General features: G+C 45.9%; 1 protein-coding gene and 1 non-coding gene across 5 annotated transcripts in view; one reads left to right on the top strand and one right to left on the bottom strand.

The window, feature by feature from the left end:
• The window catches only part of Znf280c (zinc finger protein 280C), a 39,705-nt gene extending 37,839 nt beyond the window's left edge, over nt 1-1,866 (bottom strand). For all 4 annotated transcript variants that reach the window (XR_007209402.1, XR_007209401.1, XM_048336629.1 and 1 more), the window contains exons 1-2: nt 1,600-1,866; nt 358-510 (exon numbers count right to left, since the gene is read on the bottom strand). Coding sequence is in view for 2 of the 4 variants with exons in the window: in XM_048336629.1 (XP_048192586.1) it covers nt 358-510; nt 1,600-1,630 (184 nt within the window). In the remaining 2 variants the exon portion in view is untranslated. The remainder of the gene's footprint in view (nt 1-357; nt 511-1,599) is intronic.
• A 322-nt stretch (nt 1,867-2,188) lies between these two features.
• LOC125344468 lies at nt 2,189-2,295 on the top strand. The gene has a single exon (XR_007209565.1). It is a non-coding gene; the product is annotated as a U6 spliceosomal RNA (small nuclear RNA).
• The last annotated feature ends 14,154 nt before the right edge of the window (nt 2,296-16,449 follow it).

The raw sequence follows: 16,449 nt of genomic DNA, 5'->3' as shown, positions 1-16,449 counted from the left end.
AAGTACAAAGTACAAAAATATCCCAGAAAAACTTAAATAATTTCCTTTTTTCTTTCTTAGTAGAAAAGAACTAAATTTCACATAATAATTAGGCAGAATCGAAGGTTATATAGAAGCAGGGTTATTTGTTGATTATGGAAAGGACATATGTGTTAATCAACAGTACAGAAGTCTGTTGGGGAATGAACCTGTTCATTGAAACAACTTAATCTTGTGATGTTGGTGTTCTGAGACAGGTTCTTACCTCTAGCTCCTGAGAGTACAATGAATAAATCAAGTACATAACAAGGCAACCAGAGGTTTTTCCATTCAAAATCAACAATCAGCTTTTGAAACTTCACTGAAGTACATGCTTACTTGAAATGGGTGGCTTTGAACTTAGTATTTCTCCAACAAAGATCAGCTCATCATCATCATCATCTATATTCTGAATTTCTTGTCTTTTCCTTTGCCATGGTTCCAGCTCTTCTTCTTCACATTCCATGACGAGTTCTTCCGTTTTTGAGTTAGCTAAGATTTTCAAAAAGAGAGAAACATTGCTTGGAGCTGGTGACTCACACCTGTAATCCTAGCTAATAAGGAGGCTGAGATCTAAGGATCACAGTTCAAAGGCAGCCTGGGCAGGAAAGTCTGTGAGACCCTTACCTCCAATTAATCACCAAAAAACTGAGAGTAAATTGGTGGCTCGAAGTGGTAAAGCAAAAAGAGCTCAGGGATAGTGCCTAAGCAGAGAGTCCAGGTCCCAGGACTGGGAGGGAAGGAGGGAAGGAGAAAGTGGGGGAGAGAGACAGGTGTTTTGGGTGTATGTGTGCATGTGAGAGATGTGTGTGTGTGCGTGCGCACTCACACACTCTTATATGGGGGCCACAAGCTCTTGGCTTTTTCACTCAAGGCTAGTGTTCTACCACTTGATCCACAGTTACACTTCCAGCTTTTTTGGTGAAGTGGAGATAAGAGTCTCAGACTTTCCTGCCCACATGCTGGGTTCAAACTGTGATCCTCAGATCTCAGCTTCTTGAGTAGGTAGGAATGTGGGCATGAGCCACCAGCACTTGAATTTAGGGTCTAGGTGCTGTCCCTGAGCTTTTCTGCTCAAGGCTAGATCTCTACCACTTAAGCCACAGCTCTACTTTTGGCTTATTTTGGTGGCTAATCAGAGATTAGAGTCCCAAAGACTTACGTGCCTGGGCTGGCATTGAACCATGATCTTCAGATCTCAACTTCTTGAGTAGTTAGGATTATAGGCATGAGACACTGGCACTTAGATTAGCATTTTAATTTTTAAGAAAATATACTCACCAGGGCTGAGAATGTAGGTAGAGTGCTTGGCTTTGCATGCATGAAGCCCTGGGTTCAATTCCTCAGTACCACATAAACAGAAAAAGACAGAAGTGGTGATGTGGCTAAAGTGGTAGAGTGCTATCCTTGAGCAAAAGAAGCTCAGAGACAGTACCCAAGCCCTGAGTTCAAGCCCCAGGACTGGCAAAAAAGGGGAAAAGAAATATACTCATCTCTGTCTCTCACTTTTTGTCTTGAAGAAATACTATCAGTACAAAAGCTATGTATACTAGTATCAATTCCAATAGTAGCAATACTTACTTTTTTGTTGATTAGGGTTTTTGTCATCCATCACGCTGCAGAGTCACCTAAGACCAAACATATGACACTATTAATTTTATTAATTAGTTGGAGTTCCAAGTAACTCCAAATACTGAAATATGAAACTTCATTGAAAGATATTTGGGTCTAAGCTCAGTGTCCACCAAAATTAACATGTGGCTCCACACAAAATAGCAAGTTAAGTCTTAGCTTTCCACCTTATGATATAAAGAAATCTATTATTAGGTTGGGCACTAGTGACTCACATTTATAGGAAGTCTCTTGGACATATCCAAGAGACTCTTACCTCCAATTAACTACCAAAAATACAGAATTGAAGATGAGGCCATGTACTAGAGTGCCAACAGTGACAGAATAAAAGTTGGTGCACATGCGTGTGCACACACACACGCAGAAACCTATTATTTGAATGGACTTGGTTAAATTAAATGTAGATACATATAATCTTTTTCTCATACAAAAGTTTACCTTCTGAATTTGGTACATTTGATATATGCATGTAATTAGTTTTAAATAATTGTCTCATTCCTGAATGAATGCGAATTTAGTAAATAAAATGCTGAATGTTGTGCTCACTTTGGTAGCACATATACTAAAATTGGAATGATACAGAGAAGATTAGCATGGCCCCTGCACAAGGATGACATGCAAACTCGTGAAGCATTCCATATTTTTTTAAAAAATGCTGAATGTTTTGTCCATCTACTACTTGAGGAAATCTGATGAGTTAATACAATACAATTAAATTTTAAAAGGAATCCTTATGTAAATTTTTGGGAAATTTGAATTTAGAAATGCTGTCACATTTATCTTTAACTCTGACCTATTCTTCACATTTCAGAAATAAATGCTATTCTTACCATATGGAAGCACATATTTAAATTAGGTTTTTTTATTGCTTTAAGTACTTATAATTAAAAATTTAAATACAAGGATTTAAATGGTTATACACATATATATTCTACCTAAAATATTTTCCCATTTATTTATTTAAACATAATTTTATTGTTATAATTAAGGTGTTGTGTCAGACAGGTTACCACTTCATAAGTCGGTAATGAGCACATTTCTTTTTTGGACAGTATCACCCCTTCTTTCACTTTCCCCCACTTTACTCCTGTCCCTGCCCACAAGTTTATTTTCCACATAGTGTACACTGAATAGTATGATTGCATTTGTTCACCCTTCCTCTCTCCATTTCTGTGTCCCCTTGATCCCTCCTTAAGAGGCAAAAATCACCCAAACAAAAGCAAAAACCATCACCACCAACAGCAACAACAACAACAAAACCCACCACATTTCTATTTCCCAGAATTCATTTCAATATAGTATTTTAACTGTTCAGAGGATTTACACTTTGGGGTGTATCCACCTTTAGTCTGACTATATGTGCATGCCTAGAATCCTCTATAAGTCATTATGCCAAGTTATATTTTAGGTAGGTCTAACTTCCAAAAAGAGAAAACATACACCATTTTTGTCTCTTTGAGCTTGGTTTACCTCACTTAACATGATTTGTTCTAGGCCCATTCATTTCCCTGCAAAGGACATAGTTGTTTTTGTTTTTTGGTTAGTGGGGCTTGAACTTGGGCCTGGGCACTGACCCTAAGCTTTTTTTGCTCAAGGCCAGCACTCCAGCATTTTGAGCCATTGCTCCACTTCTGGTTTTCTGGTGATTAACTGGAGATAGAGTCTCACAGACTTTCCTACCTGAGCTAGCTTTGAACCATGATCCTCAGATCACAGCCTCTTTAGTAGCTAGGATCACATGCATGAGCCATCAGTGTCCAGCTTCAAGTGATATAATCTTATTATTTCTAATGGATGAGTAAAATTCCATTCTGTATATGTGCCACATTTCTTGGATGCACTCACCTACTGTAGGACATCTGGGCTATTTCCATAACTTGGCTACCGTGAATAATGCAGCAATGAACATGGATGCGCAAGTGCCTTTACCATATCCTAACTATAATGTTTGGTGTAGATGCCCAAGAGGGTATGACTGGGTCATAGGGAAGATCTCTGTTCAGTCTTTTGAGGACCCTCCAGATAGCTGTCCAGAGGGGTTGTAGTAGTTTACATTCCCACCAACAGTTCAATAGGGTTCATTTCCCTCTCCCCTACCATCCTGCCAGCATTTGTTACTTGCTCAAATTCTTGTTGGTCAATCTAATTGGTTGATGTGGAATCTCAAAGTTGTTTTGAATTGCATTTCCTTTATGTATCTATTTCCTCATGTATCTATTTGCCATTCTTACTTCTTCTGAGAAGTCTCTCTTTGTGTCAGTACTTTGGTCAGGGCTTGGGTGCTATCTCTGAACTTTATCTCTCAAGGCTTGTATTCTATCACTGGAGCCATAGCTCTACTCCAGATTTTTGTGGTTAATTGGAGGCAAGAGTCTCAAGAACTTTCCTGCCTATGCTAGCTTTGGGCTGGGAGACTCCACCTCACAAAGAAAAAAAAAATTTAAAGAAGGGAAAGGAAGGTTTAAGGAAGGGAAGGAAAGGGAAAGGAAGGCAAGGGGACAGGAGGGAAAGGGCAAAGGATGGGAATGGAAGGTACAGAGCATGGGAAGGAGGGAGGTAGAGGATGGAAAGGAATAAAGGACAAGAAGTGAAGGGGAAGAGGAAAAGAAGGAAAGGGGCAGGACAGAGGTTAGGAAGAGAAAGGAAGGGAAGCAATAATAGGAAGGGAAGGAACTAGGAGAGGGAAAGGGAGAAGAGGGGAGGAAAAATAAAAGGAAGGTAATGTTCAGAGGATGGGAAGAGACAAAGGATGAGACTAGAAAGGAAGGGAAGCAGAGTGGAAGGGAAGGAAGGAGGAGAAGAGTGAAGGGAAGATGAAGTAAAAGGAAGGTAAGGATCAGAGAATGAGAAGGTAGGGGCAGAGAAAAGGAAGGGAAAGGCCAGAGGATGGAGAGGAAAGGGGCATAAAATCGAAAGGGAAGGTGCAGAGAATGAGTGGTAAGAGGTAAAGGGAAGTGGGAGAGGATGGAGAAGAGTGAGGAGGGAAAGGAGGGAGGTGACTGTGAGGAAGAGGAGAACGGAGGTAGAGGAGAGTGGAGGTAGAGGAGGGGAAGAGGGAGGGGGAAGGAGGAAAGGGACAAGAGAAAAAGAGAGAAGCTGTAATCTGAGGAATGAAGTTCAAAGCCAGCATGGGCAGAAAAGTCTGAGTGACTCATTTCAAAAAGAAAAGAAAACAAAGTAAAGGAAAGCAAGCAGGGTAATGGAGGAGAGGAAGAGTCTGAAGTCTGAGCACTGAGGTTCAAATCCAGCATGGGCAGTAAAGTCTGTGAGACTCATCTCAAAAATAAAAGAAAATAGTTTGGCAGAGGAAGGCATGGGACTAAAGGAGAGGGAAAGGAGGGAAAGGCTGAAATCTGAGGAATGAGGCTCAATGCAAGTTTGGGCAGAAAAGACCACAATACTTGGAAAGGAATGGAAAAGAAAGGAAATAGAGGAGTGTATGAGATGGGAGAGGGGGAGAGAGAGGAGTAATAAGATGGTGAGTGAAATAGGAGGAGGGAGAGGCTGAATATCCGAGGACTGAAGTTCAAGCCAGTCTGGGCAGAAAATGCTGCAAGACTCCATCTTAAAAAGGAAAGGACAAAAGAAAGAAGAGAAGAGCTAGGTGCTGGTGCCTCTTGCTTGTTATCCTAGCTAATCAGGAGGATGAGATCTGAGGATTGAGGTTCAGGAAAGACCTTAAGACTTTTTTTTTTTTGCCAGTCCTGGGCCTTGGACTCATGGCCTGAGCACTGTCCTTGGCTTCTTTTGCTCAAAGCTAGCACTCCACCATTTGATCCACAGTGCCACTTCTGGCTTTTTCCATGTATGTAGTGCTGAGGAATCGAACCCAGGGCTTCATATATGCAAGTCAAGCACTCTACCACTAGGCCATATTCCCAATTAACCATAGTAGTTGAGTAGTTGAGGTTCCTTGACTTATCATTTTTCTTGTGGTTTTTATGGTTTGTTCTGCCCATATGGAAATCAAAGCAAATCCAATACCACAACAGAACACAATTTTAAGACAAAAACCAATCCAGAGCCCTGTAATTGCATAGACTTTAGAGGTTCAAAATCATAGCTATGTATTCTCCTATTTACTTCTCACTTTCTTTGTTTGGGGAGGGGTATTTTCTCTCATTTGTAGTAACTAGAATATGTCTAGAATATTTTTAGGAGAGGATCACAATAGCTCAATAGCTATGTGTATATGATAATATAAAATGATGCTTATCAAAATGAATTACAAGAAATGGAAACAAGAGTTCATTTTCAGTGTTCTGTTTTCAGTTATTTCCTTTTCCTTTCTTATCCTTTGTTTTATTCCCTACTGACACTGTTTTTATTTCTCTACCCTCTGTCTTGTATATAATTTAATTGATTTGAGGAAGGGAAGGGGAATCACAGAAACAGTGGGACAAAGGGTGAACCAATTCAACAGTGATACTAACTAGACACTATGCTGGAAATGAACTTTACAACTTGGGGTGAGAGGAGTCAGTAAAAAAGCTAAAGGACAGCACTGAGGTTCTAAGTTCAGGCCCTAGTACTGGCACTAAATATATAAATCCATATTGAGTAGAGATTAAGAATATTGAAAAAAGAAAACAAAAGAGGGGGCTGGGGATATGGCCTAGTGGCAAGAGTGCTTGCCTCGTATACATGAGGCCCTGGGTTCAATTCCCCAGCACCACATATACAGAAAATGGACAGAAGTGGCGCTGTGGCTCAAGTGGCAGAGTGCTAGCCTTGAGCAAAGAGAAGCCAGGGACAGTGCTCAGGCCCTGAGTCCAAGCCCCAGGACTGGCAAAAAAAAAGAAAAAAAGAAAACAAAAGAGGGTGTGGGTATGGGAGAAGAATGAAAGGGAGAGGAGGCAAAGAGAGATAGAGACAGAAAGACAGAGGGAGGAGAGAGGGAGAGGAGGAATAGGAGAGAGAAGGAGAGGCGAGGCTGATTATCTGGGGAGTGAAGTTCTAAGCAAGCCTGTACAGAAACTCTTTAAGATTCCATCTTCAAAAGAAAAGAACTCACAGCCAGCCTGGGAAGGAAAGTCTGTGAGTCTTTATCTCCAACAAACTACTCAGAAAAGGCCAGAAGTGGCGCTGTGGCTCAAGTGGTACCTCGCTAGTCTTCAGTCAAAAAAGATCAGGGACAGTGCCCTGGGCCTGAGTTCAAGGTCCAGGTCTGGCGAAATTAATTAATTAATTAAATGACAAGATAGAAAAAATAAAGAAGATGGAAGGGGAGGGGAATCAGTGTGGAAAAGAGGGAGAGCAGGGCAAGAAGAGGGAGGAGGGAGAATAGTAAGGATAGGGTAATCAGAAGAGGAAGAGGATAGAGAGGGAAGTGAGAAAGGAGAATGAGGAAGAAAAGAAAGGAAAGGTGCAGATGAAGGAGAGGTCAGGGGAGGACAGGAGCGAAGAGGGGAAGGAAGGCAGGGGAAGAGGAGAGGAAAGGGGAGGCAGGAGAGAAGAGGAGAGAAGAAAAGAGAGGAGGTGAAGGCAGGGAAACGGAGGACAGGGGCGGGGAGAGAGGGAGAGTAGAAAAGATAAGAAGCCAGGAGGAAACAGGGGAGAGGAGGGAAGGAAAGAGCAAGGAAGAGGAAGAGAGAGGAAGGGAGGGAAGAGGAGGACAGGAGAGGGAGAGGAGGGAGAGGAGGAAAGGGGAAGGGAGGGCAGAGGAGGGGAACAGAGTGGAGGAAAGGGGAGGAGAGGAAGGCAGGAAGTTAGGGATGGGGAGGGGAGGGGGAGAGGAGATGGCATAGGAGGAGAGGAAAGAGGAAGGGAGGGCAGAGAAGGGGAGAAGACAAAGTTTGGCAGGGGAAGAAAAGAGTAGACGAGAGAAGACAGAGGGGAAAGAGGAGGGGAAGGCAGAGAATGGGAGAAAAGGGGATGGAGAGAACAGGAGAGGAGGGGAAGGCAGGAGAGTGGAGAAGAGGGAGAAGAGGAGAGAGGATGAGAGGGGAGAAGAGAGCAGATGAATGGAGGGGAGGGTAGAGGACAGGCAAATAAAGGATAGGTGAATTTCCTTTGGTGTACGCTACGTGATTACTGTATATGATTTTGGTACACTGGATATTGTATATACGCCTACCTGAACTAGGGAAGGGAAAGAAAAACGAGGGTGTAAGATATCACAAGAAATGTACTCACTGCCTTATTATGTACTGTACCCCTTTTGCACAACACCTTGTCAACAAAATTTAAATTAAAAAATAGAATAAACATAAAAAAAGGGATAGAAGAGAGGAGGGTAGAAGACTGAAAGAAAGAGGGGAGGGGAAGTAAGGGGACAGTAAGGCAAGGGAGGAGAGAAAAGGAGAGGGCAGGAGAGGAAAGGGGAAAATAGAGGAGAAGAGAGGAACTACTGGGGAGGAAAGGTGATGAGAGAAAAGAAAAGAGGAAAGAGAGGAGAGGGGAGAGCAGGAGAAGGGAGAAGAGAGGAAAGGAGGTAAAGACACAAGGGGGAAGAATAGAGAAAAAAGAGCAGTGTAGTGGAATGGGGAGGGCAGGGGAGAGGAAGAGAAAATGGCAGGGAGGAGAGTAGATGAGAGATGGGGAAAGAGGAGGGGAGAGGAGAAATTTTAGAGGTGAGGAGAAAAGGGGAAGGCAGAGGAAAGAAGAGAGAATGGAAGAGAAGGCAGGGGAGGGCATGAGAAGGTAGAAGAAGGAGGGAGGGCAGAGGAGCACAGGGGACAGAGGAAAGAAATAGGGAAGGAATGGTGAGGGAAGAGAGGGGAGAAGGGGGGAGAAGAGGAAGAGGGAAGATGAGGAGGGGAGGAAAGATGATGACAAAGAACAGAAGAGGAAAGAATTGGGGAGAGGGAAGGAAAGAGCAGAGGAGGACAGGAAAGGGGCTGGAGAAGCAAGAGGAGGGGGAGGCAAGAGAAGGGAGAAGGAGAGGAGAGGAAAGGAAGGTGGAGGGCAGGAGAGGGAGAAGAGGGAGGAAAGGAGGGGAGAAATGGGTAGGGGAGAAAAGTGGAGGGGAGGGCAAAAGAGGAGTGGACAGTGGAGGGGAGGGCAGGGCAAGAGAGGAAAGGGCAGAGGAATGTAGGGTTTGAGGGAAAAGAGGAGGGAAGGGCAAGGCAGGGGAGTGGAGAAGAGATAGAGGAGAGGAAAGCAGGGCAGAGTAGGGATGTGAAAAAGAGGGAAAAGAGAGGAGGAAACGGGAGACGGGGAATAGGCAGAGGCCAGGGGAATGGAGAGAGGGAATGAGAGGAAAATAGAGGAAGAGGAAGGAGGGAAGGGCAGGGGAGGGGAGAAGGAATCGGGAGGGGTGAGCAGAAGAGGAGAGGAAAGAGGATGGTTGATGGTGAGTTGAAGTAGAGGCAGGGGAAGGGAGGGCAGGAGAGAGGAGGGCAAGAGAGGAGCGGGGAGGGCAGGAAAGGAGGGGAGATCAGAGGAGAAGAGGAAGGAAGAGAGTACAAAAGAGGAGGGGGTAGGACAGGAGGTCAGTGGTTGGGAGAACAGGTTGAGAATGGGAGAGGAGGTCAGGGGAAGGCAGAAGATAGAGAAGAGACGTGGGACAGGGAGGAAAGAAGTGAGGGGAGAAGAGAGAGGGTTGGAGGGCAAGGGAGAGAAGAAGAGGGAGAAGAGAGGTCAGGGTAGGAGATGGCGGTGGAGGGATAAAGAGGGAGAGGAAAGGAGGGGGTGGAAGGCAGTGAAAGAGCGAAGAGGAAGAGAAGGGGAGGGGAGGATAGAAGAGGGAGAGGAGAAGAGGAGGGGAGGAGGGGGAAGGGAGAGGAGAAGAAGAGGAGGGGAAGGGAGAAGAGGGAAAGAGATGGCAGGGGAGAGGTGGCAAGGGAAAAGGAAAGCTGGGGAGGAGAGCAGAGAGTGGGCAGTGAAGAGGAAAAGGAGAGGAGAGGAGAGGAGAAGGCATCAGAAAGCAAGACAGGAAAAAGGAGAAGGGGGGATGAAGAAAGAGGAGGACAGGGGGAGGAGGAAAGGAAAGAAAAGGGGAAGGCAGGGGAGGAGAAGAGGGGAGTGCAGGAGATAATAGGGAAGTGGAGGGCAGGGGAGAAGAGAGAGAGGGAAGGAAGGGGCGGGGAGGGTAAGAGAGGAGGGGAAGACGGCTGGAGTGCAAGGCAGGGGAGGGGAGAAGAGGGGAGAGGAAGAAGAGGGAGAAAGGAGGGCAGAGGAGAGGAGAGATAGGAGAGGAAGAGGGAGAGGTGGAAGAGGAAATGGGTGAGGGAGAGGAAGGGAGAAAGAGGAAGGAAAAAGGCTAAAAATCTACCAGTGCAAGCAGGTAAATGTAAGTGACATTTTTCTCTAATTAAGCAGCAAAATACTGGAAGTGGAGTTGTGTCTCAAGAGTGCCAGTGTTGAGGGGAAAAAAAATCAAGTGAAAAAGTGAAGCCCTGAGTTCATGATGTGCTCCCAGCACAGGTACACACACAAACACACCCACATACACAAACTCACACACACACACAAAAAACCTGGAATGAAATGGAAATGTCAGTATTTACTAGAAAACTACCTGGAAAAAATTACTGTTAAACAGAAACACTTGAGATCTGGAGTTCAAAAATTTAAAAAGGGCGCTGGGAATGTGACTTAGCAGTAGAGTGCTTGCCTAGCATGCATGAAGTCTTGGGTTTGATTCCTCAGCAACACATACACAGAAAAGGACAGAAGTGGTGTTGGGACTCAAGTGGTAGAGTGCTGGTCTTGAGCACAAAGAGGCTCAGGGATAGCATCCAGGCTCTGAGTTCAAGGCCCATGATGGACAAAAAAAGTCTTAAAAATTAAGGGGGGGCTGGGAATGTGGCTTAGCTGTAAAGTGCTTGCCTATCATGCATGCAGTCCTGGGTTCGATTCTTCAGCACCACATAAACAGAAAAAGGCAGAAGTGGTGCTGTGGCTCAAGTGGTAGAGTGCTAGCCTTGAGCAAAAAGAAGCCAGGGACAGTGCTCAGGCCCTGAGTTCAAGCCCCAGGACTGGCAAAAAAAAAAAATAAGGAGGGACAGCTGGAAATGTGGCTTAGTGGTAAAGTGCTCGTTTAGCACTCATGAAGCCCTGGGTTTGATTCCTCAGCACTACATAAACAGAAAAAGCCAGAAGTGGTGCTGTGGCTTAAGTGCTAGTTTGAGCAAAAAGAAGCCAGAGACAGTGCTCAGGCCCCAGGACTGGCAAAAAAAATTAAAAGGGAAAGTGGGACACTGGTGGCCTGTAATCCTAGCTACTCATGAGGCTGAGATATTAGGATCAAGGTTCAAAGCCAGCCTGGGCCAATTCACCACCAAAAAGTCAGAAATGGAACTGTAGCTCAAGTGACAGAGTGGTAATCTTGAACACAGAATTAATGGACAGAACCTAGGTCCTAAGATCAAGCCCCAGGACTGGCACACACAAAAAAAGAGGCGGACTGAATATTTCTTTAGATTAGGTTACTTTTCCCCACCACTCCACTTCCATTAAAAAAGGGGGGCACATGCCAGTGGCTCATGCCTGTAATCCTAGCTACTCAGGAGGCTGAGATGTGAAGATCATGGTTCGAAGCCATCCCAGGGATAAAAGTCCCCAAGATACTCCTATCTCCAATTGACCACTCAAAACCTGCAAGTCGCACTGTGGCTCCAAGTAGTAGAGTCCTAGCCTTGAGCATAGGAGCTAAGGGACAGCGCCCAGGTCCTGAATTCAAGCCTTGTGACTGTCAAAAAGGGGGAGAGGGGGCACAGCTTGGCCCTATTGGTTCATGCCTGTAATCCTCACTACTCAGGAGGCTGAGATCTGAGGATTGCGCTTCAAAGCCATCCCAGGCAGAAAACCCTCTCTGAGACCCTTATCTCCAATTAACCACTCAAAAACTGCAAGTGGCAAAAGAGCTCAGGGACAGCGCCTAGGTCCTGAATTCAAGCCCTTTGACAGGCAAAAAGGGGGAGGCACCGCTGGGCCCTGTTGGCTCATAGCTGTACTCCTATCTACTCATGAGGCTGAGATCTGAGGGTTGAGGTTTGAAGTCAGCTAGGGTCAGGAAAGTCTGAGACTTATCTTTAGGTAACTATCAAAAAGCCAGAAGTAGTTGGGTGCCAGTGGCTTACACATGTAATCCTAGCACTGAGGAGACTGAGACCTGAGGATTGCAATTCAAACCCAGCCTAGGCAGGAAAGTCCGTGGGACTCTTATCTTCAATAAACTCTCAGAAAAAAGCCAGAAGTGGCACAGTGGCCCAAGTGGTAGAGTGCTAGGCTAGCCTTCAGCACAAAGAGGCTCAGGGACAGCACCCAGGCCCAGAGTTCAAGTCCCAGGACCGGCCAAAAGGGGGATGGGGTACAATTTGCCAGATCTTATTTCAAGAACTTGTTCTACTTACTGACCATATGACCATTCCTTTACACTGTTTTCTCGCCTTCAAATCAGTTCAATACATCACAGCCCACTCCAAAGGGGGTGCTATCAGGGAATATAAAAATGCAAAATAATTGAATTTGTAATGATATTAAAACAGGCAAAGATCTAAATTTTCTAAGCAAGTGCCCTCATAATCTTTCAGGAGTGGGAAAAAATAATTTTGTCTAGTCCTCCAATGCAATCAAAGGTAGGATCTGAAATTCAATAAATGTAGCTCTTTTCAAGAGAAACTCAGTAAAGTAGACACAAACTGACGTTATTAATAACCAAATGGTCTTTGGGAAGAAACAAAAACGAACGAACCAACAAAAGTTCCCCATCCCTGAAGGTACCAGTTTGAGAAGTGCCCAAAGCAGGACACCTCACAAATGCTTGGAGGAGACTTGTAGTCTAGAATTGCATCTGTAGATTTCAAATGTATATTTAATGGTACTAAAGGACATTAAAACGCAGTCCTAATCTGAAACATATAAATTCACAGACTTTTTAAAAATTCAACAAATCTTAAACAAAGGGAATCCTCTAATGCTCTTCTTTGCTTGGAGAAATTGGTTCACTTGATGCTGTCCTCAGACATCTTCCTAAAAAGCACCCAAACTTAGGAGATAAGTTGAAAGGAAGTCCCTCCATCTCTTTGGCAGGTTTTCTGAGGAAAACCTCAAAATGAGATCATTTTTTCCATCTCATTAAGAAAGCCCCTGCTCAGCACGCTGTTAGAAAATCGTGTCTCTAACCCCACGTTTCCCCTCAGGGCTTTTATCCTCCAGACAATAACGGGATGGAGCACGATTTCTGTGACAGAGGAGGGAGTCCCTTCGGCGAGAACAAGAGTGCAAGCACGGAAATATCCGTGGCAAGGGGACCAGGCAGAACCAAAGGTCTGTGGGAGCATAGATAACTCAAAGTTTGGAACCCCAATAGTTTCACCATTGAAACTGAAGGGACTTGCTAGTGGGCGGGTCTCGTCAAAACATCAGCATTAAACATACAAAGGGAGTCGTCCCCACGCCAAAAAGCTAGAAATAGACAAGTCTCACAGGCCTCAGGAGCTGAGGCAGCTAGTCCGTGGAGCTCGCCCCCTCGACACAGCTAACCAGTCTCCCAGTGGCTTCTCTCCCACGCACCCGAGACCTTTGCAAGCGCGAGCGCTGAGGAGGGTCCCTCACAGAACGTCCTCTCCGAGAGCCCTCCCGCTTCAAAGCCCAGTCAAAATGGTGGCCCACCCGCCTCCGCACAGCGAACCTCGCACGCTCCCCGCGCCCCAGTGAATTGCCTCGACTCCAGCCACCCTTTGCCCACTATCTCAGCAGCTGGGCGGCCACCCTTCTCCCTCCCAGCGGGAGAAAAGCCCAGGCCCTTTTCCCCGAGGTAAAGGCGGAGACGGGGGCGGGAGCCACTTACCTCAAACCGAGCTAATCTGCCTGACTGGAGCTGAGTGGAGGAGGAGAAAGAGGAGGAGGAAAGGGAGGGGCGCGAAAAGACCGTGCAGCTGCCGCTGCAACGAGCTCAGCGAGCTGCCCAGACTTCCAATACAGAACGACTGCCTCCGCGGTGCGTGAATATATAGCCTCGCGCGCTGCCTCATGGGAAGGCGTTCGTGCAGCCCCTCCTCCCACCCGGGGATTGGACGGGCCACTCTCCCGCCAAGACTAACGCCTTGCCTTGCCTTGCTTTTCCTCGAAGGCAAAGGTGAGTTACAGGTCACTCACCCTCCCCAAGCAGACAGAGCCCATTTTGAAGTGACCACATTTGTACACGACCATTTGCAAACACAAATTATGGTGTGCATATGTGTGTGTGTGTGTGTTAAGACTAATACTGGGACTTGAGCTCAAAAGACTTGTGCCTCCAGTCTGGCTTTTTGCCAGATACAGAGATAAAAATCTCACAGCCTTTTCTAACTGAGCTGACTTCAAACTTTGATCTTCCAGGTCTCAGGCTCCTGAGTAGCTGTGATTAGGAGCACCAGACACCAGTGCCTAGATATTAAAAATATTTTTAGAGTGAGAGTTTTTTGTAAGTCCCGGGGTTTGAACCAGGGCCTATACACTATCCCTGAGCTTCCTGGGCCTCGACAGGGCCTGCACACTATCCCTGAGCTTTTTGTGCTCAAGGCTAGAGCACTGCCACTTGAGCCACAGTTCCATTTCTGCCTTTTTGGTTTTCTGGTGGTGGTATATTGGAGACAAGAGTCGCACAGACTTTCCTGCTGAGGCTGGCTTCAAACTGCAATCCTCATATCTCAGCCTCCTGAGTAGCTAAGATTACAGGAGTGAGCTACCAAATTGGCTTGGTTGCCCCTACTACAATTAGATGTTTTGGAAGGTAACACCTTTCTGGTTGACTATCACAGCATTCTTATTAGTTGTTAGTTCCCAGTCAAGTTCTTTCTTCAAATTCTCTCCCTAGTTTCCTAAGAAGTTTCTGGAACCTAAAACACAGTAAACAGGGGCAGAGGCAAGATGTTCTAAAACAATTTCTTTTTTGCATCTGATTTGAGCCTGGTAGCTAGGCCAAGATGCTAACAGGCCATGTCCTCTATCCTAACTTTAATTCTTTCATAACTGAGGCACACATAGATAAGACGTGTTCATATTTGCTATTGCCACTTATAAAAATTGTGCACTAATCTGTCCCTATCTAAGGAATATCCTAAGACCCCGACCAATTCCCTGCATCATGACCATCAAAAAGTATTAATAAATGTTCTTTGGGCCAGATAAATGAACATCACATTCCAATAACAGATCTTTACTCAGCAAAATAAATTCACTTTAATAATACATGCATAGTATTGCATTTTTCTATCCTTAAGTGAACTTTTGGGGAGAGACCCCTAATTAAGGCCTCATGTTTATACACTGCAAGTCATGAATAGCATTATAACCCTAGGCTTGAAACGCCAGCACCAGGAGCTTCTGGCAAGGGCAGTTGGTCTAGATGTGTCTTGTGGCCTCCAAAAGGTGTGAAAAGAGTCTTTGGGAGGAGGTGCTACTGTCCAGCCTTCTTGGCTGCTTTCTCTCCAGGGGACCTGGATGCCAGGAACTTAAATGCCTCGCCCATCCCCCTTAGGAAGGCTTTGTGCTCCAACATAAAGTGGCCCGTTCAGCTTAGGAGTTTGCTGCTTCCTTTGCGCTGATCTCGGAAGAGAGCTGAGGACTAGGAATTAGGTTTTCCCTCTGGTGGGGAATTGTGGCTGGAGCGCAAATCCTAAGTGATGCTGAGACCACCTCAGCAGATAAAATGTCTGCCTGAGAAGACCCGGAAGTTCTTTCCCCAAAGATCTTCACCTACTCTCAGAGGAAGAGATGGCCAGGCCTGGGGCCCCCCCTCCCCCTCTTATTCCACAGATCATTTGAGGTGCCGGCACCCCACCTCCACCCTCTAGCCAAGGGAGCTTTAATCACAGGGGCTGGTGATGGGGCTGGGAGGGCAGGCAATTTCGCACGGTGGGGTGGGGGTGCGGTGTGATGGGGGATGGGAGGAAGCAGTGAGTTGGGGGTGAAGAGGCACCCTGGCTTCCCGCTCCTTTACTTGGCGCGAAGTCTAAGGCTGAAGATCTCATTTAGGGGAGCAGAATAGCCACACAGGCACGTGTCTAGAGTCATTAGCAGATGGTGAACTGCTCTGCGGTGGGCTCAGGGTGGAGGCCTAGAGAACAGGCGGCAAGTCCAGGGCAGTAAAAGCAGGAGGTGGCTAGGCTAAGGAAGGACTCCTGCCAAGGGCCTTAGTAATTGCCACTATTTCTGTTTTCTTTTTAATAATGTGCCTTGGACACTCAGAGAGAAACTTTTTGCTCTGGAGCACCCCATTGGTCCCTGGTTAGGGACTGAAGGATTGCCCCCCCCCATTGCCTCAGGCGCTTACAGACACCTGGTAGAACCTCAGGTATGTGTGAACCTGCTTTGATATGCAAGCAGGGAAACTCACCTAGGCAGGCCCAGCTATAAACAGTCCTTTGTGGGCCCAAGGAAAAGCCCCAAACTTCCCAGACCTAATGTTTTTTTTTTCATTAGCCTCTGCCTCCTTGCTCAGATCCCTTATAAGCCTGGTCCCAAATTCGCCCCCTCCCCCTTGCACCATCTCCAAACTAGCTGGAAGGTCTGTGCCCCTTGCTGTTTGTCAATAAACAGTCCTTGCCTGTTGAGGATCCAGTCCATTTTCTGTTCTCCATTTCCCTAACACGGACATTCTCACATGTGGCTAAACCAGAGGTCATTTCCCTGCAACTTTTCAGCCCTATCGCTTCCCAGCGAATGCAGAATTTAAACTCTTCCCAGATCTCCACCACTCAAGCAGAGGTTGAACTTTCAACTCATCAGGCAGGTCCCTCACTACCGGGAGCCAGTGTCCTGCTGGGAGTGGGAGAGGAGCAGGAGAGGACAGAAATGCAGCCAGGACATTTGCAAAAGTAACAGAGCATACTCTATTTTCAAATAGGCTTAGGAAATATTACCACTTGA

The sequence above is a fragment of the Perognathus longimembris genome, chromosome 28 (assembly GCF_023159225.1).
Source record: "Perognathus longimembris pacificus isolate PPM17 chromosome 28, ASM2315922v1, whole genome shotgun sequence".
Classification (NCBI taxonomy): domain Eukaryota; kingdom Metazoa; phylum Chordata; class Mammalia; order Rodentia; family Heteromyidae; genus Perognathus; species Perognathus longimembris.
This window is presented reverse-complemented; position numbering and strand designations above follow the sequence as displayed.